The sequence below is a fragment of the Capra hircus genome, chromosome 15, assembly GCF_001704415.2.
Source record: "Capra hircus breed San Clemente chromosome 15, ASM170441v1, whole genome shotgun sequence".
Lineage (NCBI taxonomy): Eukaryota > Metazoa > Chordata > Mammalia > Artiodactyla > Bovidae > Capra > Capra hircus.
In genome coordinates this window covers 30,962,770-30,990,094 of record NC_030822.1, presented here as the reverse complement: position 1 = coordinate 30,990,094, position 27,325 = coordinate 30,962,770, and the positions used below count along the sequence as shown (strand labels likewise).

The 27,325-nt window shown below is 57.0% G+C and overlaps 2 protein-coding genes and 1 long non-coding RNA gene across 3 annotated transcripts in view; all 3 read right to left on the bottom strand.

Moving 5' to 3' along the window:
* LOC102174380 (beta-galactosidase-1-like protein 3) overlaps positions 1–19,537 on the bottom strand; it is a 34,202-nt gene extending 14,665 nt beyond the window's left edge. Inside the window, exons 1-9 of the mRNA XM_018059406.1 lie at positions 18,964–19,537; positions 18,342–18,473; positions 17,993–18,205; positions 8,305–8,373; positions 7,753–7,848; positions 7,054–7,162; positions 6,145–6,237; positions 2,813–2,894; positions 741–805 (exon numbers count right to left, since the gene is read on the bottom strand). Coding sequence (XP_017914895.1) covers positions 741–805; positions 2,813–2,894; positions 6,145–6,237; positions 7,054–7,162; positions 7,753–7,848; positions 8,305–8,373; positions 17,993–18,205; positions 18,342–18,473; positions 18,964–18,986 — 882 coding nt within the window. The 5' untranslated portion in view covers positions 18,987–19,537. The remainder of the gene's footprint in view (positions 1–740; positions 806–2,812; positions 2,895–6,144; positions 6,238–7,053; positions 7,163–7,752; positions 7,849–8,304; positions 8,374–17,992; positions 18,206–18,341; positions 18,474–18,963) is intronic.
* The window catches only part of PDE2A (phosphodiesterase 2A), a 509,398-nt gene that overhangs the window by 308,152 nt on the left and 173,921 nt on the right, over positions 1–27,325 (bottom strand). The gene's annotated exons all lie outside the window — the stretch shown is intronic.
* Positions 25,405–27,247, bottom strand: LOC108637668. The gene is made up of 3 exons (XR_001919225.1): positions 26,751–27,247; positions 26,258–26,553; positions 25,405–25,837 (listed from the first exon to the last, which is right to left on the bottom strand). It is a non-coding gene; the product is annotated as an uncharacterized LOC108637668 (long non-coding RNA).

Genomic DNA, 27,325 nt, shown 5'->3' with positions numbered 1-27,325 from the left:
TTCAGTAAATCTGCTTTTAAAGGAGCGAGGAGAAAACAGCAGCGAGGGAAGCGCCGCCCTGGGCACAGCTCCCTGCTTCCAAAGAGGCCGGAGGCACAGCAGCCGGTGAGCCCAGGGGCGAAAACCCAGGCGGCGCCCCTGGCGGGCCAGTGGTCGGCGCCTGGCTTCCTGACGCAGGGGGGTGTGCATGGGACCCCTGGTCAGGGAACTAGGGGCCACATGTCTCTTGGCCAAAAAGCCGAAACAGAAAACAGAAGCAATATTGTGACAAATTCAGTGAAGGCTTTAGAAACGGTGCACATCAAAACATCTTAAGAAAAGGACTGTGAAGGAGGGTGGAGGCTGAGGGGAGGGTGCTGTGGGCACAACAGGGGTGCTTGCGCCTGGAAGGGGGCACGGGCAGGGTGGGCCTGCAGGCACAAGGAGCCTGCGGAGTTCTGGCGGAGCAGAGCTGATCCCGAGCACCGGGCCCCACTGAGCCAGGAGAGAGGGTGCCAGCCTGGCGCCGTGTCCGTCCATGGTGCAGCTCACGGGGCCAAGGGGCAGAGCTGCCCAGCGTGCCTCTGCGGAGACTTCTGGGCCACAGCCCCGCGCCAGGCACCCACGTTCACCCCGCTCTGTCCCTTGGGGCCTCCTGGGAGGCACTCCCGGCACTGCCCGAGACAAGCGGCACCGGTCCAGAAGCTGGGCCCAAGGCCTGTCCTCGAGCAGCTCTGCCCAGGCCCGCGGCCACCACCTACCTGCAGCTTGTACAGATGCTTGAACGAGTCTACCTTGAACGCCTTCACGTTGATGCTGGCCAGCACTGCAGAGACAGGACGGGGGTGCTGCTGGGGCTCGCCACCGCTGACGTGGGTTGGGGGGTACCCTCGGAGGAAGGGGCAGCAGCAGCTCCTCCCTTTGCAGGTGGGAAGGGCCCCTGTTCATGCCCTCACATCCCTGGCACTTTGGGGACAACGTGAGGGAAGAAAGGCAATTCAAAGCAGCCCTGCTGTGTGAGGAGACGTGGACTAGATCAAGGTCACACGACTCACGTGGACCTGGGACCCCCAGACCTGTGGTGAGCAGTGTCCACGGTCAGCACACTCCACGGTCAGCACAGGGTCCACGGTCAGCACAGAGTCCACAGTCAGCACAGGGTCCACGGTCAGCACAGAGTCCACAGTCAGCACAGGGTCCACGGTCAGCACAGGGTCCACGGTCAGCACACTCCCCACGGTCAGCACAGGGTCCACGTCAGCACACTCCACGTCAGCACAGGTCACGGTCAGCACACGGGTCCACGGTCAGCACAGGGTCCACGGTCAGCACACTCCACGGTCAGCACAGGGTCCACGGTCAGCACACTCCACGGTCAGCACAGGGTCCACGGTCAGCACACTCCACGGTCAGCACAGGGTCCACGGTCAGCACACTCCACGGTCAGCACAGGGTCCACGGTCAGCACAGAGTCCACGGTCAGCACAGGGTCCACGGCCAGCACACTCCACGGTCAGCACAGGGTCCACGGTCAGCACACTCCACGGTCAGCACAGGGTCCACGGTCAGCACACTCCACGGTCAGCACAGGGTCCACGGTCAGCACACTCCACGGTCAGCACAGGGTCCACGGTCAGCACAGCGTCCACGGTCAGCACACTCCACGGTCAGCACAGGGTCCACGGTCAGCACACTCCACGGTCAGCACAGGGTCCACGGTCAGCACAGCGTCCACGGTCAGCACAGAGTCCACGGCCAGCACAGGGTCCACGGTCAGCACACTCCACGGTCAGCACACTCCACGGTCAGCACAGGGTCCACAGTCAGCACAGAGTCCATGGTCAGCACAGGGTCCACGGTCAGCACAGCGTCCACGGTCAGCACAGAGTCCACGGTCAGCACACTCCACGGTCAGCACAGAGTCCACGGTCAGCACACTCCACGGTCAGCACAGAGTCCACGGTCAGCACACTCCACGGCCAGCACAGGGTCCACGGTCAGCACAGGGTCCATGGCCAGCACAGGGTCCATGGTCAGCACACTCCACGGTCAGCATGCTGTCCACAGTCAGCAGTAACAGAGCGAGCATCCCACCGAGAAGGGGCCCTGGACACATGCTGCCCTGGTCACTGCCCCTGCGGCTGGAGCCTTTTGATTCTGTCCTCCACTGCTGAGTGACATCCCCTACCACCCGCTGCCTGGGGGCGCTGTGTGCCCACAGTGACCACAGCCGGGGTCCCAGCTGGCTCTGGAGGCCAGGCCCCACTCAGCACTGCCTCCTGCCACCAAAGAGCTCCTAGCCCGGGCGATGCTTGACTCTGAGCGTCTCCAGCTCCAGCCCAGACTCTAAGCCACAGGAAAACTGGGAAAGAGGGAAAGGTGTGAGGAAGAGGCTCCAGGGGGACGTCAGGAGTGAGGACCCAGGAGCCTGTCCGCAGGCATGCCACCTTCAAGCCCGAGTCCTCACCAGGGCAACATCACGGCCAGGTCCACCCCTGACCCCAAGGCCTCACCAGGTGACATCAGGCCTGGGTCCACCCCTGACCTCGAGTTCTGACCAGGGCAACATGATGCCCAGGTCCACCCCTGACCCCAAGATCTCACCAGGCGACATCACGCCCGGGTCCACCCCTGACCCCAAGAGCTCACCAGGTGACATCATGCCCGGGGCCACCCCAACCCCGAGTCCTCGCCGGGACGACGTCACGCCCGCCTGACATCCGGGCACTTGGGGGCAGGCGTGGGTGTGCACTTGGCCCTGCTGAGGCTCCTCTGGGAGTCAGCGGTCTGGCCGCAGCCTCACCTCTCCCCTGAAACAAGCCTGACTTCCTACCTCCCTTTATGTGCCCTCTCGTCACTTCCTCTGTGTTGTCTGCGGTCAGGAGCAGCCCTCCAATGCCCCTCTGCTGCAGGGCCTGTGGAGAGAGTAGGACAGGATGAAATCACCCCCTTGTTTTCCTTGAAAGAGGAAAATACAAGGCAAGTAGGAGGCAGGTATGCTGGGGCTCAGGCAGCAGCGTGGGCGCTCTGCACAGGGCCGCTCCGCAGCTGGAGGCTGGAGGCTCCGGCCAGCCTGCCATCTTCCCAGGGGCGGGCACACGGCGGGAGTGAGCCCTGGTACCCTGCGGCCGTGGCTCAAATGAAGAGGTCAGAGCTGGGACCACAAGGGAATGGGGGTTCCTACGTCGGGAGAGAGACAGATGTGGAGAGAGAGCTACATGGGTGAGACATACAGAGATGGACCGATAGATAACAGGTAAACGATAGATGTGCGGACAGATGACATCCAGGCAGACAGGTAACAGGTAAGTGACAGATGCGTAGACAGCTGACATACAGGCAGAAAGACAGCAGACGCCCACAGATGATGGACGGGTGGCTGACAGCGGGAGGGGCGGACCGGAAGGGAGCCAGGAAGGGAGACCGGAAGGGAGACAGGAAGTGAGGAAGTGAGACAGGAAGGGAGGAAGTGAGCGAGGAAGTGAGGAGGAAGTGAGACAGGAAGTGAGGAGGAAGTGAGGCAGGAAGGGAGGAGGAAGTGAGACAGGAAGGGAGACAGGAAGGGAGCCAGGAAGTGAGGAGGAAGTGAGGCAGGAAGGGAGACAGGAAGTGAGGAAGTGAGACAGGAAGGGAGACAGGAAGACAGGAAGTGAGGAGGAAGTGAGACAGGGAGACCGGAAGTGAGGAGGAAGTGAGCAAGGAAGTGAGGAAGTGAGACAGGAAGTGAGGAAGTGAGTGAGGAAGTGAGGAAGTGAGACAGGAAGGGAGGAAGTGAGATAGGAAGTGAGGAGGAAGTGAGACAGGAAGGGAGACTGGAAGGGAGACCGGAAGGGAGGAAGTGAGCGAGGAAGTGAGGAGGAAGTGAGACAGGAAGTGAGGAGGAAGTGAGGCAGGAAGGGAGGAGGAAGTGAGACAGGAAGGGAGACAGGAAGGGAGCCAGGAAGTGAGGAGGAAGTGAGGAGGAAGTGAGGCAGGAAGGGAGACAGGAAGTGAGGAGGAAGTGAGACAGGAAGGGAGACCGGAAGTGAGGAGGAAGTGAGCGAGGAAGTGAGGAAGTGAGTGAGGAAGTGAGGAAGTGAGATAGGAAGTGAGGAGGAAGTGAGGAGGAAGTGAGACAGGAAGGGAGACAGGGAGACCGGAAGGGAGACAGGAAGTGAGGAAGTGAGACAGGAAGTGAGGAGGAAGTGAGACAGGAAGGGAGACTGGAAGGGAGACAGGGAGACCGGAAGGGAGACAGGAAGGGAGGAAGTGAGACAGGAAGGGAGCCAGGGAGGAAGGAAGTGAGACAGGAAGTGAGGAGGAAGTGAGACAGGAAGGGAGACTGGAAGGGAGACAGCGAGACCGGAAGGGAGACAGGAAGGGAGGAAGTGAGACAGGAAGGGAGCCAGGGAGGAAGGAAGTGAGACAGGAAGTGAGGAGGAAGTGAGACAGGGAGGCAGGAAGTGAGCGAGGAAGTGAGGAAGTGAGACAGGAAGTGAGGAGGAAGTGAGACAGGAAGGGAGGAGGAAGTGAGACAGGAAGGGAGACCGGAAGTGAGGAGGAAGTGAGCGAGGAAGTGAGGAAGTGAGACAGGAAGTGAGGAAGTGAGATAGGAAGTGAGGAGGAAGTGAGACAGGAAGGGAGACTGGAAGGGAGACAGGGAGACAGGAAGGGAGGAAGTGAGACAGGAAGGGAGCCAGGGAGGAAGGAAGTGAGACAGGAAGTGAGGAGGAAGTGAGACAGGAAGGGAGACAGGGAGACAGGAAGTGAGGAGGAAGTGAGCGAGGAAGTGAGATAGGAAGTGAGGAGGAAGTGAGACAGGAAGGGAGGCAGGGAGACCGGAAGTGAGACCGGAAGGGAGACAGGGAGACCGGAAGGGAGACAGGGAGACAGGAAGGGAGCCAGGGAGGAAGGAAGTGAGACAGGAAGTGAGGAGGAAGTGAGACAGGGAGGCAGGAAGTGAGCGAGGAAGTGAGGAAGTGAGACAGGAAGGGAGGAGGAAGTGAGACAGGAAGGGAGACAGGAAGGGAGATAGGAAGTGAGGAAGTGAGCGAGGAAGTGAGGAAGTGAGATAGGAAGTGAGGAGGAAGTGAGACAGGGAGGCAGGAAGGGAGACCGGAAGTGAGACCGGAAGGGAGACAGGAAGGGAGACCGGAAGGGAGACAGGAAGTGAGGAAGTGAGACAGGAAGGGAGCCAGGGAGGAAGGAAGTGAGACAGGAAGTGAGGAGGAAGTGAGACAGGAAGGGAGGCAGGAAGTGAGCGAGGAAGTGAGGAAGTGAGACAGGAAGTGAGGAGGAAGTGAGAGGAAGGGAGGAGGAAGTGAGACAGGAAGGGAGCGAGGAAGTTAGACAGGAAGGGAGACAGGAAGGGAGACAGGAAGGGAGCGATCACTAGACAGGCGTGTAGGTGAGAGAGGGACAGGGGAGCCTTGGGAAGGGCGGGACCGCGGGCCAGAGAGGTGAGCGTGGCAAACCCGGGTCCTGTCTGGACTCAGGGACGCCCACCCTCCCGGGGAGGTTGCGGGGGGGTCCCATCTGGAAGCCACGCGCACTCAGAGAACACACAGCGGACAGACGCCCAGGCCGAGGACCCCCCCCCCCCGGCCGAGGACCCCCGGGCCGAGGACCCCCGGGCCGAGGGCCGCATCTGTGAGTCCTGCGCTCACCTGGCCAGCCTGGGGCCCGCAGTGAGTCTACGGCCACAGTCTACAGATCCAGGAATCAGAATCTCGCTAAATGAGACGGACATGGGGGGCCGGGGCAACAGCGACTGCAGGGGCCCCCCCACTGCGCCCGCCCGAGGTGGGCAAGACACGTGGGACCCCCCGCCTTACACTCACGCCCTGGTTGCTTCCTGAGGGCTGGGGGCTGGGGGGGGGGGTCTCACCCCGGGGAAGAGCACTAGGACCGCGGGTGCCCCCCGACCTGAGACGCCCCCCAGACGGCAAAGACGGTCGGTGGAAGAGAGGGTGCCCACGTCCGAGGCCGCAGCGGCACGGTCACCACCCCACCGCCCACCCCCGCTCGGACGGAACCGTGAGGCAGCAGGGAAGGAGCCGCACATTGGCCCCCACGCCAGCGCCGCCCCGGCCTCCCTGGCCGCCCTGGCCACGGGCGGATTCACAGGGACGCTGAGCCGCGGCCCGGGGGGGCGGGCGCCCGGCCGGAGGGCGGCAGACGGCTCACCTGCAGCAGGTAGGGCATGTAGGCCTTGTCCTTGTAGAAGAAGCCGTACTCGTTCTCCACCTGCACCGCGATGATGGGGCCTCCCCGGCGGTACTGGGACAGGACGGCAGGCCGGCGGGTCAGCCCCGCAAGCGCACCCGGAGCCGCTCACTCACGGGCCCCAAACCCGCCCCCGCCGCCCGCCGCCCCGTCCGCCCCCCCGCCGTCCGCCCCCCGCCGTCCGCCCCCCGCCGTCCGCCCCCCGCCGCCCGCCGCCCGCCGCCCGCCGTCCGCCCCCCGCCCCCCGCCGTCCGCCCCCCGCCCCCCGCCGTCCGCCCCCCGCCGTCCGCCTGCTCGGGAGGCGGGGTTCTGTGCTGGCCCCTCCCCTCCTGCGCCCCGTCCTCCCCAGCCAGACCCGCTGACTCCCACCACCATGGAAACCACCCAGGGAGCTGGAGGGGGCACTGGCTCAGCCCGCAAGACCCCTCCAGGGGCTCCAGCCCCTGTGCGGCCTGGCTGCCCTCACGGCCTCTGTTTCTCCCTTGCACCCACTCCTCAGAGCACCCCGTCAGCTGCTGAGCCATCGACGGGCCCCTGGACGTGCGAGCACACCTTCTTTAAGGCTGACGGTGGTCTCACCCACCGCCCTCCACTCTAAGTCCCTGCTCCCTGAAGCCCAGCCCACCGCGGGCAGAGTGGCAGCCGCCCCCCTCCAGCCCTGCAGCTCTGCCTGGCGACCGCAGGCCACCCCTGTGAGGGGCACGTGCTCAGCTCCTGAGCTGGATCCGGGACCTGGCTCTAGAAAAGGCGCCTCGGGGTGGGGGTCTGGAGTTCCCAATGCGGGCGGTCAGCTCCCTTCTCTGTGGACACAAGCCGGGATGGCTGTGGTCCTGCAGCAGAGGGTCACGGGGTGCAGCTGTCTGCCTTCACCTGGAGCGGAGCCACCCTGGGGATCAGGTGGTCAAAGTACTTGTTCACGGCGTTCACAAAGCTGTGGTTGGTGGTCCTCAGCTGCGACGTGGGGTCCTGCAGTAACCAGCTGGGGTGTGGGGTGGCAGGCTCAGCAGGCGGGGCAGGGTCCTGGGTCCACCCTCGTGTCCAGTGCCCGGGGGCTTTCGGGCCCGTCCCAGGAGGGGCTGCAGGACAGGCCTTGTGAGGATCTGTGAACACTCTCCTGCCTTTGTCAATTCATGAGAAGCCTGTGCTGTGAGCAGCGCATCGGCTTAGGGACAGAGTCAGCTCTCTGTCAGGAGCCGGCAGCAGGAACGAAGCAGCCCCAGGTCACCTGCAGGGTGTGGGTCCTGCTCCTCAGTCGGACTGCACACACACCCGTCCCGGAGGGCAAAGCCTCCACTGGCCAGGAGGCGGACTGTCCAGCGGGGGGAGTGTGGACCCACGGGGAGCCCGTGAGCTCCAGAGATAACGGAAGAGCGTCAGCACCTGCCTTGCTGTGGTGACAGCGAGACCAAAACAGGCGCCATTGTCCTCGGACTGGACCCAGGGGTCAGCAGAGCTCCACCAAGGCCACGGCTCCTGGCTGGCCCCGTTCACCCGGGCAGGCGCCCGAGGCTCATCTCACTGCAGATGTAGGGGCGCCCCCGGCCACGGCTCCTGGCCGGCCCCGCTCACCTGGGCAGGCCCCCGAGGTCCATCTCGCCGCAGATGTAGGGGCCTGGACGCAGGATCACCCACAGCCCCACCTCCTCCGCCAGCAGGATGAAGGCCCTGGGGGGTCGGGGTCACCAACTCTCAGGGCTTGGAGCCCAGGGGCCCCTTCCCCAGTGCCCCTTCCCCTTGATGGCCCAGCCCTCCCTGGGGGACTGGGGACGCTGAGGGCAGGACACCTGGCAGAGCAGAGATGCCCCGGGGTCACCGCCGAGCCCCCAGCCTGGGATGTCGGCGCGGCCGCTCTGGGGCACAAGCAGAAGGAAGCACTTCGCCTGGGGTATGGAGTCCTGACCAAGGGCCTGACCCAAGGCCCCCAGTCCAGCAGGGATCACCCTGCGAGCCAGGCGCCTGGGAACGGCCGTGGGGCTGGATTCGGGGGGCAGGCCCGGCCTGGGGGTGGCAGGGTCGTGATGGAGGGCGTGGGGCCGGCACAGGGTCCCCCTACGGCCCCCTCTGCCCAGATGCCCCGTGGGTCCCCGCCCCTCAGACCCCCGGCCGGGTCACAGAACCTACTCCAGGTCCAGATTCCCGGAGAAGTCGAATGTGCCTCTCTCCGGCTCGTGGAGGTTCCACGGGACGTAGCTGTGGCAGGGAAGAGGGAAATACAAACAGCATGCTTTTATTTCTTTCCTCCAAACTGCCAGGCCACTCCCAAGCCCTGAGAGAGCTCTGCTGTGGAAAAAGCTGAAGCTTCCACTGGCACGTCAGCCTTGTCACACACGGTGGTTATTCCAGTAGTTCCTTTCTCTGTTATCCACTTGTGTTCTAAGCTGCCAATAATCCTATGGTTCTAAATTCCTTGAATTTATGCATAAATTTCCCCACTCACCATCCTATCCTTTGTCATATCCATTAGAAATTCAAAGAAATGGTAAAAACCATAAGTGTCTATATATACCTCCCAAATATTGCTAAAACTTAATCAAAATAACAACAGACGTGGGATTTCTGTGAGGTGCAGGAGGGCTGAGAGGAGCTACTCCATGTTCAAGGTCAGGAGGGGCGGCCATGAGGAGATACCCCTCGTCCAAGTAAGAGAAACCCAAGTGAGATGGTAGGTGTTGCAAGAGGGCATCAGAGGGCAGACAGACTGAAACCATAATCACAGAAAACTAGCCAATCTGATCACACAGACCACAGCCTTGTCTAACTCAATGAAACTAAGCCATGCCGTGTGGGGCCACCCAGGATGGTGGGTCATGGTGGAGAGGTCTGACAGAATGCGGTCCACTGGAGAAGGGAATGGCAAACCACTTCAGTATTCTTGCTTTGAGAACCCCATGAACAGTATGAAAATGCAAAATGATAGGATACTGAAAGAGGAACTCCCCAGGTCGGTAGGTGCCCAATATGCTACTGGATATCAGTGGAGAAATAACTTCAGAAAGAATGAAGGGATGGAGCCAAAGCAAAAACAATACCCAGCTGTGGATGTGATTGGTGATAGAAGCAAGATCCGATGCTGTAAAGAGCAATATTGCATAGGAACCTGGAATGTCAGGTCCATGAATTAAGGCAAATTGGAAGTGGTCAAACAGGAGATGGCATGAGTGAACGTCAACATTTTAGGAATCAGCGAACTAAAATGGACTGGAATGGGTGAATTTAACTCAGATGACCATTATATCTACTACTGTGGGCAGGAATCCCTTAGAAGAAATGGAGTAGCCATCATGGTCAACAAAAGAGTCCAAAATGCAGTACTTGGATGCAATCTCAAAAACGACAGAATGATCTCTGTTCGTTTCCAAGGCAAACCATTCAATATCACAGTTATCTACGTCTATGCCCCAACCAGTAACGCTGAAGAAGCTGAAGTTGAACGGTTTTACGAAGACCTACAAGACCTTTTAGAACTAACACCCAAAAAAGATGTCCTTTTCATTATAGGGGACTGGAATGCAAAAGTAGGAAGTCAAGAAACACCTGGAGTAACAGGCAAATTTGGCCTTGCAATATGGAATGAAACAGGGCAAAGACTAATAGAGTTTTGCCAAGAAAATGCACTGGTCATAGCAAACACCCTCTTCCAACAACACAAGAGAAGAATCTACACATAGACATCACCAGATGGTCAACACCGAAATCAGATTGATTATATTCTTTGCAGCCAAAGATGGAGAAGCTCTATACAGTCAGAAAAAACAAGACCAGGAGCTGACTGTGGCTCAGATCATGAACTCCTTATTACCAAATTCAGACTGAAATTGAAGAAAGTAGGGAAAACCACTAGGCCATTCAGGTATGACCTAAATCAAATCCCTTATGATTATACAGTGGAAGTGAGAAATAGATTTAAGGGACTAGATCTGATAGACAGAGTGCCTGATGAACTATGGAATGAGGTTCGTGACCTTGTACAGGAGACAGGGATCAAGACCATCCCCATGGAAAAGAAATGCCAAAAAGCAAAATGGCTGTCTGGGGAGGCCTTATAAATAGCTGTGAAAAGAAGAGAAGCAAAAAGCGAAGGAGAAAAGCAAAGATATAAGCATCTGAATGCAGAGTTCCAAAGAATAGCAAGGAGAGAGAAGACAGCCTTCCTCAGCAATCAATGCAAAGAGACAGAGGAAAAGAACAGAATGGGAAAGACTAGAGATCTCTTCAAGAAAATTAGAGATACCAAGGGAACATTTCATGCAAAGATGGGCTCGATAAAGGACAGAAATGGTCTGGACCTAACAGAAGCAGAAGATATTAAGAAGAGGTGGCAAGAATACACAGAAGAACTGTACAAAAAAGATCTTCATGACACAGATAATCATGATGGTGTGATCACTCACCTAGAGCCAGACATCCTGGAATGTGAAGTCATGTGGGCCTTAGGAAGCATCACTATGAACAAAGCTAGTGGAGGTGATGGAATCCCAGTTCAGCTATTTCAAATCCTTAAAGATGATGCTGTGAAAGTGCTGCACTCAAGATGCCATCAAATTTGGAAAACTCAGCAGTGTCCATGGGACTGGAAAAGGTCAGTTTTCATTCCAATCCCAAAGAAAGGCAATGCCAAAGAATGCTCAAACTACTGCACAATTGCATTCATCTCACACATAAGCAAAATAATGCTCAAAACTCTCCAAGTGAAACTTCAGTATTAGGGGAACGGTGAACTTCCAGATATTCAAGCTGGATTAAGAAAAGACAGAGGAACCAGAGATCAAATTGCCAACATACACTGGATCATTGAAAAAGCAAGAGATTCCAGAAAAACAGGTACTTCTGCTCTGTTGACTATGCCAAAGCCTTTGACTGTGTGGATCACAACAAACTGTGGAAAATTCTTAGAGAGATGGGAATACCAGACCACCTGACCTGCCTCCTGAGAAATCTGTATGCAGGTCAGGAAGCAGCTGTTAGAACTGGACATGGAACAACAGAAAAGGAGTGCGTCAAGGCTGTATATTGTCATCCTGCTTATTTAACTTCTATGCAGAGTACATCATGAGAAATGCTGGGCTGGATGAAGCACAAGCTGGAATCAAGATTGCTGGGAGAAATATCAATAACCTCAGATATGCAGATGACACCACCCTTATGGCAGAAAGTGAAGAGGAACTAAAAATCCTCCTGATGAGAGTGAAAGAGGAGAGTGAAAAAGTTGGCTTAAAGCTCAACATTCAGAAAACTAAGATTATGGCATCCAGTCCCATCACTTCATGCAAAATAGATGGGGAAACAATGGAAACAGTGTCAGACTTTATTTTTGGAGGCTCCAAAATCATCACAGATTGTGACTGCAAACATGAAATTAAAAGACGCTTGCTCCTGGGAAGAAAAGTTTTGACCAACCTAGATAACATATTCAAAAGCAGAGACATTACTCTGCCAACAAACGTCTATCTAGTCAAAGCCATGGTTTTTCCAGTAGTCATGTATGGATGTGAGAGTTGGACTGTGAAGAAAGCTGAGCGCTGAAGAATTGATGCTTTTGAACTGTGGTGTTGGAGAAGACTCTTGAGAGTCCCTTGGACTGCAAGGAGATCCAACCAGTCCATCCTAAAGGAGATCAGTCCTGAATAGTCATTGGAAGGACTGATGCTGAAGCTGAAACTCCAGTACTGACTCATTTGAAAAGACTGCTGGGGAAGATTGAAGGCAGGAGGAGAGGGGGACGACAGAGGATGAGATGGCTGGATGGCATCACCGACAGGGTGGACATGAGTTTGGGTAGACTCCAGGAGTTGGTGATGGACAGGGAAGCCTGGCGTGCTGCAGTCCATGGGGTCACAAAGAGGCGGACAGGACTGAGCGACTGAACTGAACTCCATCATTACCAGGCTGACCTGGGTGGCCCTACCTGGCATGGCTCACGGTTTCATTGAGTTCGACAAGGCTGTGGTCCATGTGATCATTTTGGTTAGTTTTCTGTGATTGTGGTTTTCATTCTCTCTGCCCTCTGATTGGTGAGAATAAGAGGCTTATGGAAGCTTCCTGATGGGAAAGACTGACTGAGGGGAAAACTGGGTCTTGTTCTGATGGGCGGGGCCATGCTCAGTAAATGTTTTGTCCAATTTTCTGCTGATGGGCGGGGCTGTGTTCCTTCCCTATTGTTTGGCCTGCGGCCGGAGCCTCCTGGACACTTACAGGCAAGTCCCGCTCAGTCTCCTTTGGGGTCGCTACTCCTTTCCCCCGGGTCCTGGTGGGCACAAGGTTTTGTTCGTGCCCTCTGAGAGTCTGTTTCCCCGTCCTGTGAAGTTCGGTAATCAAATCCCACTGGCCTTCACAGTCAGATTCCCTGGGGAGTCTCAGTCCCTTTGCCAGATCCCCAGGTCGGGAAATCTGTCGTGGGCCCTAGAACTTTCTTAACAGTGTGAGAACTTCTTTGGTGTAATTGTTCTGTATAATTGAATTTCCCTGGTGGCTCAGCTGGTGAGGAATCCGCCTGCAATGTGGGAGACCTGGCTTCCATCTCTGGGTTGGGAAGATCCCCTGGAAAAGGGAAAGGCAGCCCACTCCAGTGTTCTGGCCTGGAGAATCCCATGGACGGTACAGTCCACGGGGTCACAGAGAGTCGGACAGGCTGGGCGACTTCCACTCACACAACTGCTCTGCAGTTTGTGAGGCGTATGTATGCTCGGTGGCTCTATGGTGGGTGGGGCTAACGGCAAAAGAGGGGGTCCTCCACGGAGAAGGTCCTTCAAGGACTGAACTGAACTGAAGTGGTGGCGGGACTGACTGTGTTTCAAGATCTCCTGTTGTGAGAAGGGGTGAAAAATTGGTTTGCTCAAGACTAAATATGCCTGGAAAAGTTTATACCTAGACATTGAGAGAACAGAATGAAAAAGCTTTGCTAAATGAGGCTTAAAAGTGATTTACTGTAAAGAAAACTTCTAAAAAAAGTTGAAACAGAAGTATAGAAAAAGATAGACGTGAGTAAGAATTAGTCTCAGTTCAGTTCAGTCGCTCAGTCGTGTCCGACTCTTTGCGACCCCATGAATCGCAGCACACCAGGCCATCCTCTCCAGCACCATCTTCCGGAGTTCACTCAGACTCACGTCCATCGAGTCTGTGATGCCATCCAGCCATCTCATCCTCTGTCGTCCCCTTCTCCTGCCCCCAATCCCTCCCGGCATCAGAGTCTTTTCCAATGAGTCAACTCTTCACATGAGGTGGCCAAAGTACTGGAGCTTCAGCTTTAGCATCATTCCTTCCAAGGAAATCCCAGGATGGATCTCCTTTAGGATGGACTGGTTGGATCTCCTTGTAGTCCAAGGGACTCTCAAGAGTCTTCTCCAACACCACAGTTCAAAAGCATCAATTCTTCGGCGCTCAGCCTTCTTCACAGTCCAACTTTCACATCCATACATGACCACAGGAAAAACCATAGCCTTGACTAGATGGACTTTAGTTGGCAAAGTAATGTCTCTGCTTTTGAATATGCTACCTAGATTGGTCATAACTTTTCTTCCAAGGAGTAAGCGTCTTTTAATTTCATGGCTGCAGTCACCATCTGCAGTGATTTTGGAGCCCCCCCCAAAAAAAGTCTGACACTGTTTCTACTGTTTCCCCATCTATTTCCCATGAAGTGATGGGACCAGATGCCATGATCTTCGTTTTCTGAATGTTGAGCTTTAAGCCAACTTTTTCACTCTCCTCTTTCACTTCCATCAAGAGGCTTTTTAGCTGTGTCTAGCACTCTTAAAAAGCAAGCAAAATGGGTTTTAAGGCAAAGAAAACCCCACACAAATAGAGGTTGAGAGGCTTCAAGTAGGAATAAAAGGAAAGAAGCCTCAAGAAGATGTGATAATCACGGCGTTGCAGGTTCTGAACACACAGCTTCAGGGAGAAGGTTACTGAACCAGAGGGGAAAAGGGTCCATCCACAGCCACAGTGGAGAGTTAAAATACTTCTCTACAAGACAAAGACAACAACAGCAAAAAAAAAAAAAAGAAAAGAAAAGAAAGGTAAGAACATAGATTTGAACAAGACAGTTGAAAGACTGAATCTAATAAATACATGGAGAGCGCAGTGGCTGACTGTGCAGAACACTCAGCTAACACGCAAACGCGAGGTGCGTAGATCTCAACCAGCGCCAAAAGCCCCATCTCTTAGTCTGTGATCCCAAGGCAAATGCAACTAAATTGGAAGTTTACACAGAGAAGATTAATAAATCTACAAGCTAGTTCTTTGAAAAAACTTAAAGTCTACACAAGATTCAGGGGAAAAAAGTCCCCAAAACTCTGGGACTTCCAAGAAAGAACTTTTAAAGTCCCAGTCAATCTGAACGAATAAAGGAAAGGGAAAAAGAGTATAGCATAAAATAGGAAACATTCTAGAGCAGAAAAGTGAGAGCCGCTCAGTGCTGGCCCACTCTGTCACGCCATGGATTACACCGTCCGCAGAGTTCTCCAGGCCAGAATACAGGAGTGGGTAGCTGTTCCCTTCTCCAGCGGATCTTCCCCAACCAGGGATCAAACCCAGGTCTCCCGCATTGCAGAATCTTTACCAGCTGAGCCACAGGGGAAGCCCAAGAATACTGGAGTGGGTAGCCTATGCCTTCTCCAGGGGGTCTTCCCCACCCAGGAATCGAACTGGGGTCTCCTGCACTGCAGGCGGATTCTTTACCAGCTGAGCTATGAGGGAAGCCCTTTAGAGACATGAATTAAATAATAACTATTCAAGAGAGTTATACTGTCCCTAAAACCTTTACCACACAACCACAAAAGATAGTAGTCAAGAGTTTTACAAGTGAACTTTAAGAAACATTCAAGGTAAAAATACTTCTTTTGCAAAATATTTTCAGTGAATAAAAAAAGAAGATAAAGTCAGCTCACAAGTGTACTGTAAGATTGATTTAGAAACTGAGCAAGACACTCAGAAATAAAATTTTAAGTCAAGTTTAGTTATCATCATAAAGGTACATCTCTGAAATAAAACACTAGCACTCCAGTTCAGCAATCTGCATGTGGGTGCCCACAGCTGCACGTCTCATAACCAAGCAGAATTCATCCCAGAGCCGTGGATGGCTAAATATCAGGAAACAAACTTTTCAGTGTAATTTACTGCTTTAACGCACTTTCCTGGTGGCTCAGACGCTAAAGCATCTGGCTGCACTGCAGGAGACCTGGGTTTGATCCCTGGGTCGGGAAAATCCCTGGAGAAGGGAACGGCAACCCACTCCAGTATTCTTGCCTGGAGAAGCCCGTGGACAGAGGAGCCTGGGGCGGCTACAGTCCGCGGGGTCCCATAGAGTCGCACAGGGCTGAGCAACTATCACTACTGCTTTAGCAGAAGAGTCCCTTCAGTACACGCAGAAAGACCTCAGCAGAACTCAGTAATACTTTGTGGTTAACGTCTCTGCACATGAGATGAGCCAGTTACCAACTGACGGCTCCCAGCCTCCAGTCCCCGGTGCTGGTCAGGTTGGTGCTGACCAGCCCTGGCCCTCAGTGAGTGTGATGCTTAGCTCTGCCACCAGGGGGCGGTGGGGACACTCGGGTGCAAAGGGCTTCTGCTCTGAGTCCAGCTGGGAGTCAGCGGTATGGGGACAGCCAGTGGTCCCTGCTTCATCCAAACTTCAGTGCGGTCTAAGTGTCAATCGAAACGACTAGTGGAGGCTTAACCCAGGAAGGCAAGGGGACGGAAACCTTTTGGAATGAATGTAACGAGCGCAGGGACTGACGTAGACGTTAAATTACCGCGCCCCCGGGTGTCTGCTACCACGTTTCTGCTCTTTCCTCTACGTATGGCAAGCCCTAGATTCTCGGGACTGCCCTCACTTTTTCTTGACGTTACCAAACAAAACCCCAAAGCCTGACCATGAAAACAATTGCTTTCTGATTGCTGGTGACATACGTCTCATCAAGAAGCAGAAAAATAAAGTTTAGCACTGGGGCCAGTGGTTAAGACACTGGGCTTCTGATGCAGGGAGCACAGGGTCAGGTCTGGCTGGGGCACTGAGATCCCACATGCCGCAGAGCAGGGCCAAGAAAAGATACTTTTAATTAAATAAGTAAAAATAAAGTTGAATAGCTATTTAGGGATCGCTGACCTAAATAACCTATAATAATCATTCAGTTACTCCGTGTTCCAACAATTAGAAGATTTAGGTCGAGGGTAATGATGTTTAAGAACATAATATAGGAAATGAATTTAGGTTACTGTCACTTTGAAGAGATAAGAAAACCAGAAACTCTGCATCATAAAATGATGAAATACCCTGCCAAGGGCACTTGGACTTGATAACAAAACCTCACAGGGAGGGGTGCCAAGCTCCAGGCAGGTAACCCAGCTGCCCAAGCCGAGTCCAGTCCTGAGGGGCCACGGGCCCTGGGGCCTGCCTGACCCTCCAGCAAGCCCTTCAAGGCCACCGTCGACGATCCCCGCCCCGGGCCCCTCTTCCCAGGGCAGGGAACACGGGCCGTGTTCTGGGGGAGGGGCTCTGGGCTCTGGGCTCTGGGCTCCAGGCGGGTGGCTCCACGGGAGGGCCTCCCTGCTGGCCAGACCCTGGCGCGTGTTCCTGGAGCTCCTGTGCGTCTGTTCCGGCCACGTCCACAGACTTTCCCTCTTGGACCCACTGTCACCCCAACATCATCAGCTCCTGCTTTTCTCAGCTTCAAGACATTTGTGGAAACGGTCCCTTATGAAGGAACCACCACTGTTCCTCTTTCAAATATGGCTTTTACTTGGGACGTGGCCTTTTCTCCACCAACCAGGTGCTCGCAGGCAGGAACCTCTGCTCCACTGCCTCGGAGGCAGCCTCGCTCCGCTGAGGGCTGTGGCAGGTCACTGGGAAAAACTGACCCTGGAACCCGGCTGGCAGAGCCCTCAGGGTAGGGACCGTATATCCACAGTTGTCAGGACCACGTAAGGCCCCGAAGATGCTTAGAAATCCCACCATCGTCAGTACACCTTAACCACATCACCCCTCGACACACAGTCAAGGTAAACGCCGCACTGACTGAACCGGCTCGCTTTTCTTTATGACGCCACCATTGGGTGCATACACGCCCTGGCACTATGACAGGCCTTTTCCTAACACGCGACCTTAAGAGGCAAACTGCCCTGGGTCGGGAAGATCCCCGGAGAAGGAAATGGCACCCCACTCCAGGATTCTTGCCTGGAGAATCCCATGGACAGAGGAGCCTGGTGGGCCACGTCCACGGGGTCGCAAGAGCCAGACACGAGGGAGCGACTGAGCAGCCCACTCGTTCCTCTCAGTGCTCATTTCACAGACGTGCAAACTTGTTAAAACAACGTGCATTTAGAGGGGAAGGGATAGCTGAGCATTTTGGGATGGTCAGGTACAGACTGCTGTATTTAAAATGGATAACCAACCGGGACCTGTCGTTCGGCACAGGGAACTGGCCGACTCATGCGCCAGCCTGGATGGGAGGAGGGTTTGGGGGAGAAAGGACACGCGGATATGTATGGCCGAGTCCCTTCACCGAAACTATCACAACGTTGTTATCAGCCATACCCCAATGCAAAATGGTTTTGGTGTTTAAAAACAGCAAGCCTTTACCTAGAAGTCTACGTTGAGCGTCCGCCATAAAACCGCTCTCCTAAGGGGCCCCGGGCCCTCCTACTGGGAAGGCTCCTGAGCGAAGCCTGCCTCTTCCCTGTTCCCCGTGACCCCACCCGCGGACGGACCACGGCACCCTAAGCACACGGCTGAGCGGCACGAGCCGTGAACGGCACGCACGGGACCCGGCATCGCAGGCTCCGGCCCCCCCGCATCCGAGGCCCGCGCCGCGCTCACGTGGTGACGGTGTTGAAGCCGCAGGCCCGCAGCTTGAGCAGCCGGTCTCTCCAGGAGGCCCGTGGCACTCGGAAGTAGTGTATGGAGCCCCCGAGGATGAGGAACTCGCGGCCCTCCAGCGTGAAGTAGGGGTTGCGCCCTGCTCGCTCCTCAGTCTGAATCCCCCACGAGCGGTTCTGCAGCTCGCGCGGCGTCAGGTGCGACCAGTCGAACCTGCCGGGGGCCCAGAGGAAGAGGTGGCGGCGGGCAGAGCGAGGCTTTGGGGCCCCGCCCGGAGAGAAGGCGCTGGGCTCAGGCGCTGCCGCAGTTTCAGCCCAGAACGGAGAAGGGGCCCCCTGCTCAGGCAGACCTGCGCGGGCTTGGATGCAGCTTTCTGTGTTCGAATATAAAGTTATTTCTGTGTTTCGCCGGAGGAGCAAAACCCGATGAGGCAAATGGCAGGAAAAGGACGCACAGGACTCTTCTCCAGGAGAGACGGGGGCTGAAAGGACAAGGAGACCGCCCGTGACCCCGGCAGGCGAGGGAGGCGCGGGAGGGACCCGGGAGCGGCCCCGGGCGGCAGGAGCGGGCCCCGCGCTGAACCGCGGCCGCCGGGGCTGCCCCGCAACCCGCCTCATTCTGCGCTGAGGGCTGCCTGTGGACTTTGCCTCCTAGAGGCCTGCGGCCACGAACAGGGCAGGAGGGGCACCGGGCGGGGTCCCGGGGACGTGGAGGAGGGGACGGGGCCGCCCTTCTTCCCGGGGTGCTGGGCCGAGGCGGGCTTGGCCGAGGCAGAAGCCGCGCTGGGGGACTGCCGCCCCGGGCAGATCTGGGGACCGCGAGGCCGCCCGCCCCGGGCGAGGGCCCCAGGCTGACCGCGACAGACGGCGGCAGGCCTCGGAGGCTCCGGGGCGAGGACGGGGAGAGGCGAGGGGGCTTCAGGGAGCCCGCGCCTGGAAGGCCCAGGGGCTGCGGGGATGGGGGTCCTTCACCTGGAGCGCGGCGGGGACCCCATCCCCGCGAGGGGAGGCGTCCAGGTCCCCCGACGCCGGGATGAAGCGGAGGGAGCGGCGGGGTCGGAGGCCTCTGCGCGCAGACGCTTCCCAGCTGCGGGAAGGAACCGGAGGGTTAGCTTGAGTTCCCGGGACCGAAGGGCGCGAGAAGAACCCGAGGGCGGAAGCGCAGAGCAGGCGGTCAGCGCGCCCCGTGGCCCAAGGTCCACTGCGGAGACGCTCAGCAAGGAGGCCACCGGGCGCCGGGCGTGCGCTCCTGGGGGAGCCGTCTCCCCGTCCCGCCGCAGGAGACGGAGAGAGTCACGGGGCGGGGTGCAGAGGGACGCCGGTGGACGGAGAGTCCGTTCAGTGTCCGCAGCGAAGGCGGGGGCACCGCGGAGGCCTCGTTGCTGGGCACCAGGGGCTCCGCGGCGTCTCCTGCCGGAGGCTGCCGGGACCTTCAAGCCGGGTATCCGTTCTGCGGGCACTGCCTGGTGCAAGGCGGAGGCGAGGTGAGAAACAGGTCATCGAGGAGCGGGGGGTCCCAGGAGGAGCACCGGAGCCGTTCTCCTGGTCCCTACGCTCTGCGAGGACACGGAGGGCTTTTAGGAGAATTTCCAGGTGAAATGGGAACTTCTGGTAAATGACTTATGAAGCAGGTGCTTCAGAGAGAGGAGGCGGACGGCTCCCGCGCTGGCAGCCCAGGCGAGCCGGGTAGTCAGTGGGGATGTCTCCTGAGACCAGAAACGCAGGTCTGGGTAGAGATTTGAACACGCTGAGCCCTGTCTGGAACACCTGGATCTGAAGTCCTGGGATGAAAAATCTCTTTTCAGAGACTGGAAAATCAGACAGTCCTCTGGCCTTTTCTCCCTGAAGCCCTTTGCTTTTCCTGTGCCATTGGAAGGAGCAGAGCCCATGGCACCAGGTCAAAATTAAGACCAGAGTTTTCCGCGAGCGTGTGGGTGTTTGTTACTCTTGTCTGGCTCATCACAGGTACGTGTCCACCCTTGAGACCCGACCTCCCTGAGAATTTTGTACAATGTCCCTCTTTCTCTCATTCTTAGGTTGGATGCTAGGGGCTGCCTTGACTTTCCACTCCTTAAACACAGAAGCGCAATGTTCCGTTTATTTGAATATACCTTGTTTTATAAATCTGGTTTTACAGCCACAAAACTGTATTCTTTTTTATCAAGATTGTAAAACTATTCTAGGGCCTGTGCCTTTCCATATACAATTTAGAAAAAGCTTGTCTATTTCTACCAAAGGCCATGCTGACATTTTGATGGGAACTGTGTTAGACTTTCCCCCTCCATGAGGAAGATTTAGCAGCCTCACTGTGTTGAGTCTTCAAATCTGTGAACCTGCTGTGTTTCTGAATTCATTTCGGTCTGCTATCACTTTGGGGGGCTTCCCTCATAGCTCAGATGGTAAGGAATCCACCCGCAATGCGGGAGACCTGAGTTCAATCCCTGGGTTGGGAGGATTCCAGTATTCTGGCCTGGAGAATCCCATGGACTGTATGTATAGTCCATGGGGTCAAAAAGAGTTGACACCACTAAGCAACTTTCACTTTTTTGATCAGCATTCTCTGTTTTTTCCACGCATAGTTTTTAGTTGTATACCTCGGTGTTTCATTTTCTTCTGAGCTATTTTAAAGTCACTATTTGTTTCTGGTGGTGCTGGACCTTTGTTGCTGCACAGACTCCCCTCTTCTTGCAGTGTGAGGGGGCTGCTCTCCGGCCGCGGTGTGCAGACTTCTCATTGCCGTGGTTCTCTTGTTAGGGCGCATGGGCTCTGGGGCCTTCAGGCTTCAGGACTCGGGGCTCCCGGGTATAGTTGCTTCAGGGCACGTGGGATCTTCCCTGACCTGGGCCTGAAGCCATATCCTCTGCACTGGCAGGTGGATTCTTTAGCACTGAGCCCCCAGGGAAGCCCCTTTTTTGAGCTATTTTAAATGGCATGGTATTTTCAAGTTCAGTCTCAACAAGTTCATGGTGAGCATAGAGAAATGCAGCCGGGCGTCTTGTGTGGATCTGCTATTCTGTGACCTTGGTATTCTCTCTCATTAATTCTACACAGTTGTGTTGAAACCCAGTTCCACGGGACTTTCTAAAGAAGCGGTTATGTTGGGAATTCCCTGGTTTCCCAGTGGTCAGGACCTGGTGCTTTCACTGCCAAGGTCCCACGAGACACATGGCCAAAAAATAATAATAATAATTAAATAAATAGAAGAATCTGGGATAGAAGAAGCAGAGCTGAAAATTGAGGGAAAAAAATCTTTTAAAACAGAAAGTCACGTTATCTGAAAATACAGGGTTTTTTTTCTTTCCAATCGCTCCAATGTCTTATTAATTCTTCTTATCCCACTGTGGTAGCTGGAGTTCCCAGTACTGTCTTGAATAAGAGTGGTGAGAACCATCCTTACCTGTTTCCAGGTTTCGGGTAGCAAGCAGCTGTTTACCACTAAGTGTAATGCTAAGTGTGGGTGGGTTTGTATACATTGTTTATCAATTTGAAGTGGTTTCCTTCTAGCCCTCTGTTAGAGGGCACTCTAATAGAGCAAGTTGGTGACACTCGTCGAAAATACAGCAGCAGTTCTGCTCAGAAACATCCGACCTTCAGAGTAAGAGGGGTAAATAGGGGTCAACCAGGGAAGTGTGGCTGAGAACCTGCCTGCGGTCCAGGAAGACGCCACACGCTTAGAACAAGCCCACGCTCCAGAGCCCAAGCACCCTGGAGCCCGTGCTTCCCAACAAGGGAAGCCAGGGCCCACAGCTAGGGGCAGACGCTGCTCCCTGCAACCAGAGGAAGCCCGTGGGCAGCAGCAAGGCCCAGCTCGGCCAAAAGCGAAACACAAGATGACTCAAAAAAAAAGGAGGTGGGGGGGGGGCGGATAAAAATGACTACAGTGTGTCAGGTCAATGCCTGAGAGGCTTTGCTTCCAAATTCGCTCGCACTGGTCCAGCTTTGCTGCCAAATAATTTTAGAAGACGCTTCAGGCTTTAGTGTTTATGGGCGTAGAGATCACAGAGAAGGGGCTGTATGCGTGCAAGTGTTAGCTTTGTTCCTGGAACGTTCACGGCTCTAGTTTCAAGAGGCCAAATGGACAGATCCTCCAGTCTTGCCCCCTGAGCCGAGCAGCGGGAATAGTCGAGGACAGACTCCACGTTCAGCAGCTAAGCAGAGAAGTAAGCTCAAAAGCAAGGGGAAGCAATGCCCAGCGGCCCAGAGATCAAGACCCCCAGCAGACGGAAGCGTGTGGATCACACTCAAGGGGAGGCCGCTTGGAACGGCCGGGGAGGGCCTGGGCCTCTAACGAAGGAGAGAGCTGCGGAGAAAGGGCGGAGCCCCGGGCCGGGGGTCGGAAGGGGTGATGGGCCGGGTCGCAGCCTCTGGGGGGGCCCTTGGGCCCGGGGTGGGGTGGGGGCCGGGGTCGTGGCCTCCCTGTCGCGCTGGCCCGCAGAGGATTCCTGCCCTGGCTCTCTGTATTAGACAGTAAGTCCCCGACCGACGCACCTTCCAGCTTTGAGTTTCCGCAGGTGGAAACCCGCGCGTGCACGTCCGGCCCCGTGAGTGAGTCCCCGCGCCTGGTGTATGCTGTCCTTGCGCGCGCCCTCTATCGTGGCTGTGCGGTTGTGCTTTACGCCCAGTGCCCTGTAGAGGGCGGTAGCACACACCACGTGGGCCACTGGGTACTGGTGCACAGTAGGGGTTAAAGGGAACAAACCTACAAGACGGGAGTAGCCAATTTACACAACCCCCAAATTCTGACCACCCCGGGCTTCAGCCAGGGGCTCAGTGTGCGCCCCGGCCCAACCTGGCAGGACCCATGTACTTACAGGGCCCCGGGTCGGAAGCAGCTCTGAGTCCGCGAACGGAGGTTCCCTGTTTGAAAAAGTGACCGTCTCAGGAAAAGCTCCGCTGGCTCTCAGCTGAGCTGAACCGACCGTTCGTGCGGAGGCCGTCTGTGCTCAGCCCAGCCTCCGGGCCACCCAGTCCCCTGGGTCAGCGCACTGCCAAGCCCCGCGGCTCAGCAACCGTGCCAGCGCTCCCCACCTGCCTGACTGATGTGCAGGACGGTGATCCCGCCGAGAGTCAGGCGTCTGGTCTGGGACGCATGGACGTGACGAGGAGTTCTCGTGATGGGTCACTGCCTGGGACGCCGGTGGGGGCTGCCTGGGGCTGTCTGGCCCAGACGTGCTGGAGGAGGGCGCGTTTCTCAGTCCCCATCGGCCCCCTCCCACCTTCCATCCTCTGCCTTCGCTTGCTCAGCGGCCTGAGACTGATGTCCCCCCGGGGCTGCACCAGTCTACCTGCCTGCGCGTGTGCGCCAACCGCCTGCCTGTTTCCCGAGCAGTGAGTCTGCTGTCATTCCAAGGCACCTCCAGCAAGGGCGGCCGGGGGCTGCCCAGGGCACTCAGCGTCCAAGGCGCTCCAGGTGTCCTGGCTCTGCCAAAGCACCAGCCACGGCCTGCAGCGTCCGGTCCCGGTGGTGGGTGAGATGTGGGTGCTGGCCCACTGCGGGGGGGGGGGGGTAAGTGTGCCAGGCTGCGCTCTTGGGCAGGAGCAGCCTGGGGGGTCAGGCCCCTGCGAAGGCCGGCGGCACAGCCGCACCGCCCCAGTGGGCCCGCCCACCTCCGCTCGAGCTGTTTCCCCTGTGAACCAGGCATCTTTTCAGGTGCTGAGTCTCATGGGCAGGACCCCAGTCCAGTAATTTACTGCTTGTGTGTGTGCTGAGTTGCTCAGTCGTGTCCAACTCTTTATGACCCCGCGGACCGTAGCCCTCCAGGCTCCTCTGTCCATGGGATTCTCCAGGCCAGAATACTGGAGTGGGTCACCATTTCCTTCTTCAGGGTTTCTTCCCGACCCAGGGACTGAACTCAGGTCTCCTGCATTGGCGATGGTTTCTTAACCACCGAGCCCCCAGTGAAGACCCAGTGATATCTTAGGCAAAGGTATTAATAATCTGAGAGTGGGGAGAAAGCCCGCTGTGTGTGAAGTGATGCTGGTCTTTGCAGCCCAGGAAAGCTCATAGCAGGAGGCATCATTTTCATGTCATGATGGAACTCTTTGGAATTTCTCTCATAACATTGAGATTTCATTACAAGAGGATCTTTATCAGGATGAGAATGCTGGATCAGATACTCAGGATTTTCCTCACTATGAGGCAACCTGTTTTCCATGGTCTCTTAGAAAAAAGACACAGTCTTCACAGCTGAACGCACGGAGACAATGAGCAGAGGAGTGCATGGTCAGAGAGCAACAGGCCCTGAAGCGGAAAACCTCATCGCTGAGTCGTGCCCGACTCTTTGGGACCCCAAGGACTGTAGCCTGCCAGACTCCTCTGTCCATGGGATTCTCCCGGAAAGAATACTGGAGTGGGTTGCCATTTCCTTCTCCAGGGCATCTTCCCGACTCAGGGATTGAACTTGGGTCTCCTGCACTGCAGGCAGGTTCTTGACCATCTGAGCCACCAGGGAGCCCCAACAGGCCCTGAGGTGGCCGGAAATAGTCATTCTGTGAGATCGGTCTACTCTCTTCTGGATGACTTCCAAGGCTGCTGGTTGGAGGAGTCCGCTGAGAGTTGGCTTCTGTCTAGCTAGCTGGCTGATAGGGGGTTTATTGTTTTGAAATGAATTAAGCAATGGGTATTTACAATTTTTAAAAAAACTTCACACCTCCATGATGCTGCATGTCTGTCAAGATACCCCAGATGACTCCAAGGCCGACCGTGCCCTAGGGCCTGAGATGGTTCTCGGGTTTTGGTGTTTACACCCGGCATGCTGGTGAGTAAAGCCCGAGTTACCATGAAAGTGTGGGCCGCTGTGTGTCCTGTCGGCTCCGCGGGTGACCTGCCGCACACCTGTGGTAAAGAGCCCCTGCCTTCACGGGCAGCAGCAACAGATACTTTGCTGGCCCTGGACATGCCCGGGCCTGTTGTTGGACGTCATCCCTCCTTCCCAGAAGGTCCCAGTTGCCTCTTCCTTTCCACCGGTTTCAGGAACAGCATAACATGAGAAAACGCCCTGCTTTGAGCTGAGAGACCCTTTGCACATGGCCGAGAAAGAATCCAGACACGTCCGACTCCCAGAGGCCAGCGGTCTGTCCCGGGTTCCCGACGAGTCTGCCCCGGGTCCCCGACAAGTCTGCCCCCTGCCCTCTGCTGCTCTGTGCAGAGCTGCGTCTGCTCACTCCCGGGAACAGCCATGAATGTGATTTCTGTTATGCACCGAGCCCGTATCTCCAAACCGACGGAGAGAGCAAGTCCACCACAGTAATGCAAAGGCAAGAAGGGAGTTTATTTCTAGCGCGCTAGGGCCCAAGTCTCTTCCAGCACAGTGGAATCCGACAAGAGCCCCGAACAAAGGAGTATGGCGGCTTATATACAGGCAGCTCTTTGTCTCAGTTACAGGAGTAGCTGGCGTTACATGATTGGCCAGGCAGGATGAGCGCATGCCTGTCTCTTTCTGGTAAACATGACTCAGGTCCTAGAGCCCGTCGTTTGGTCCCTAACAATTTCAGAGGGTGGTGCTCCGACGGTTGGGGGACAAACGGACCCACCAGCCCTGTCCCCAGAAAGCCACATGCTCTCAGCCCAGTTCCACAGTCTCTTCAGCGTCGGCAGGCGGCCACCCAGGGGTCGGCTCTCCCGGGGCTGTGGGCGCACTGGGGACTGTGGCCAAGCCACCTGTGGGGCTTTGGGAGGCGGGGAGCCCGCGGTCACTGTGTGCACCCGCAAGGGCGGTCGCGGGCCGGAGTGGAGACCCGGGCCTCCCCGAAAGACAGCAGCCCTCGGCCCGCCCTCAAGCTGATGAGCGTTGTCTTCCCCCTGGCGGGCAGCGGAAAGGAGCCTGAGTCCATCTGCGGTCTGCACCTGAGTAGGGAACCTTGTTTCAAAGTGGGGAGCCAGGGAAGGGCTCCCCCGATAGAAACCGGCTGAGCTTCTCAAGTTGCAGCGGGGTCTCCCCTCCCCCCGGGCTCTTCTGGCAGGGGCGGGAGAGGGCAGCCCCCTGTGAACGGGCCCTGGAGATGCAGGGACCTGCGCGTGGGCCCACGGAGGCCACATTTCCCTGCCAGGGCCCGCCTCCCGGCCTGCCCTGGGAGCCCAGAAGCCAGGGCCCCTGAGATACAAGCAGCGTGGAGCTGCCTTGCCGAGGTTTTTGGCACAATCTAGGTGGGGATGTTGGACGCCTCTCCATTCCGCTCGCCGCAGTGACTCCGCCACGCCTAATGCTGAGACGGATCCCAAAGACCCAACAATCGAAGAAAGCCGCCCGCCGACCCTATGACTCACACCGGCAGAGGACGGCCGCGCGTGTGTTTTGTTCACAAGTTACTGGTTTTCCATGCAAGGCGCTGCCCTTGGTTATGGGTGGGAAACAGCACTGAAGGGCCCCGGAGGCCTCTTCCTGCAGGTCCGAGGCTTGGGGAGAGGTCTCGGCTGGCCAGAGCGCGGCCACCGTGCCCAGAAAGGCCCGTGACGAGGGAAGCGGGCCTGACGCCGATGGCGGTGTCCACGCCGGCTGTCACCCTGGGGGTGGGGTTCTCCTGGCACCCGGTGAGCAGATGCCAAGCGTGCAGCCTGACAACCTGGGGGGCACAGGGCGCCCACCCCTCAGCCACGAGGCCGGGAGGAGGGCTGTGCGGGCTGCGGTCGTGCACGCGGAGGGCTGGGTGGGTGGGGGGATGCCCTCAGTCCAGCAACGCCTGAGGACCTGGAAGGCACCCGCATTCTGGGGGTGTGGCCCGGTGCCCACCCGGGCCCTCTGGGGGTCTGTGCTGCACACCTGGGGGGGCCCATGGCGCGAGCAGCACGTCTGACTGTCTCACAGGGGTCACACGCCTGCACTTCCTGAGAGCGTGGGCGATGAGGGCAGCGCCCCCGACCGCCTGGTCCACACCTGGCCGTTGCCTGGACACGGAGGGTGCCGGCCGAGCACTTGCGACCCTGACTGGTCAACTGGGGCGGCGAGTGTAGCCCCCGACCTGGCCCGACCACAGCCACTTGGCCCACGGCTCGGAGCTCCTCAGCCGCCCGCCGCAAGGTGCCCGTGCACCTCACAGGGACCCCCTTTCCACAGGGCCCGTCTGCACTGGAATCTGCAGGGGCGCCAGGCTGCCCCACCCAACTGTGGAGACGGCCCTGGTGCTCCCCACGGTGGCTTAGAGCAGGGCGTGCGCCCCAGGGGAACCCGGAGCAGGAGAAGAATCCACCGGTGCTGGAAGTCAGGGGCCAGGGGAGGGGCGTGGAGTGGGATGGGGGCAGGGGGACGGGAGGAGGGCTGGGGAAGGGGGAGGGAAGGGAGGGGCGCTGGGGGAGGGGTGGGGGAGGGAAGGGAGGGGCGCTGGGGGAGGGGTGGGG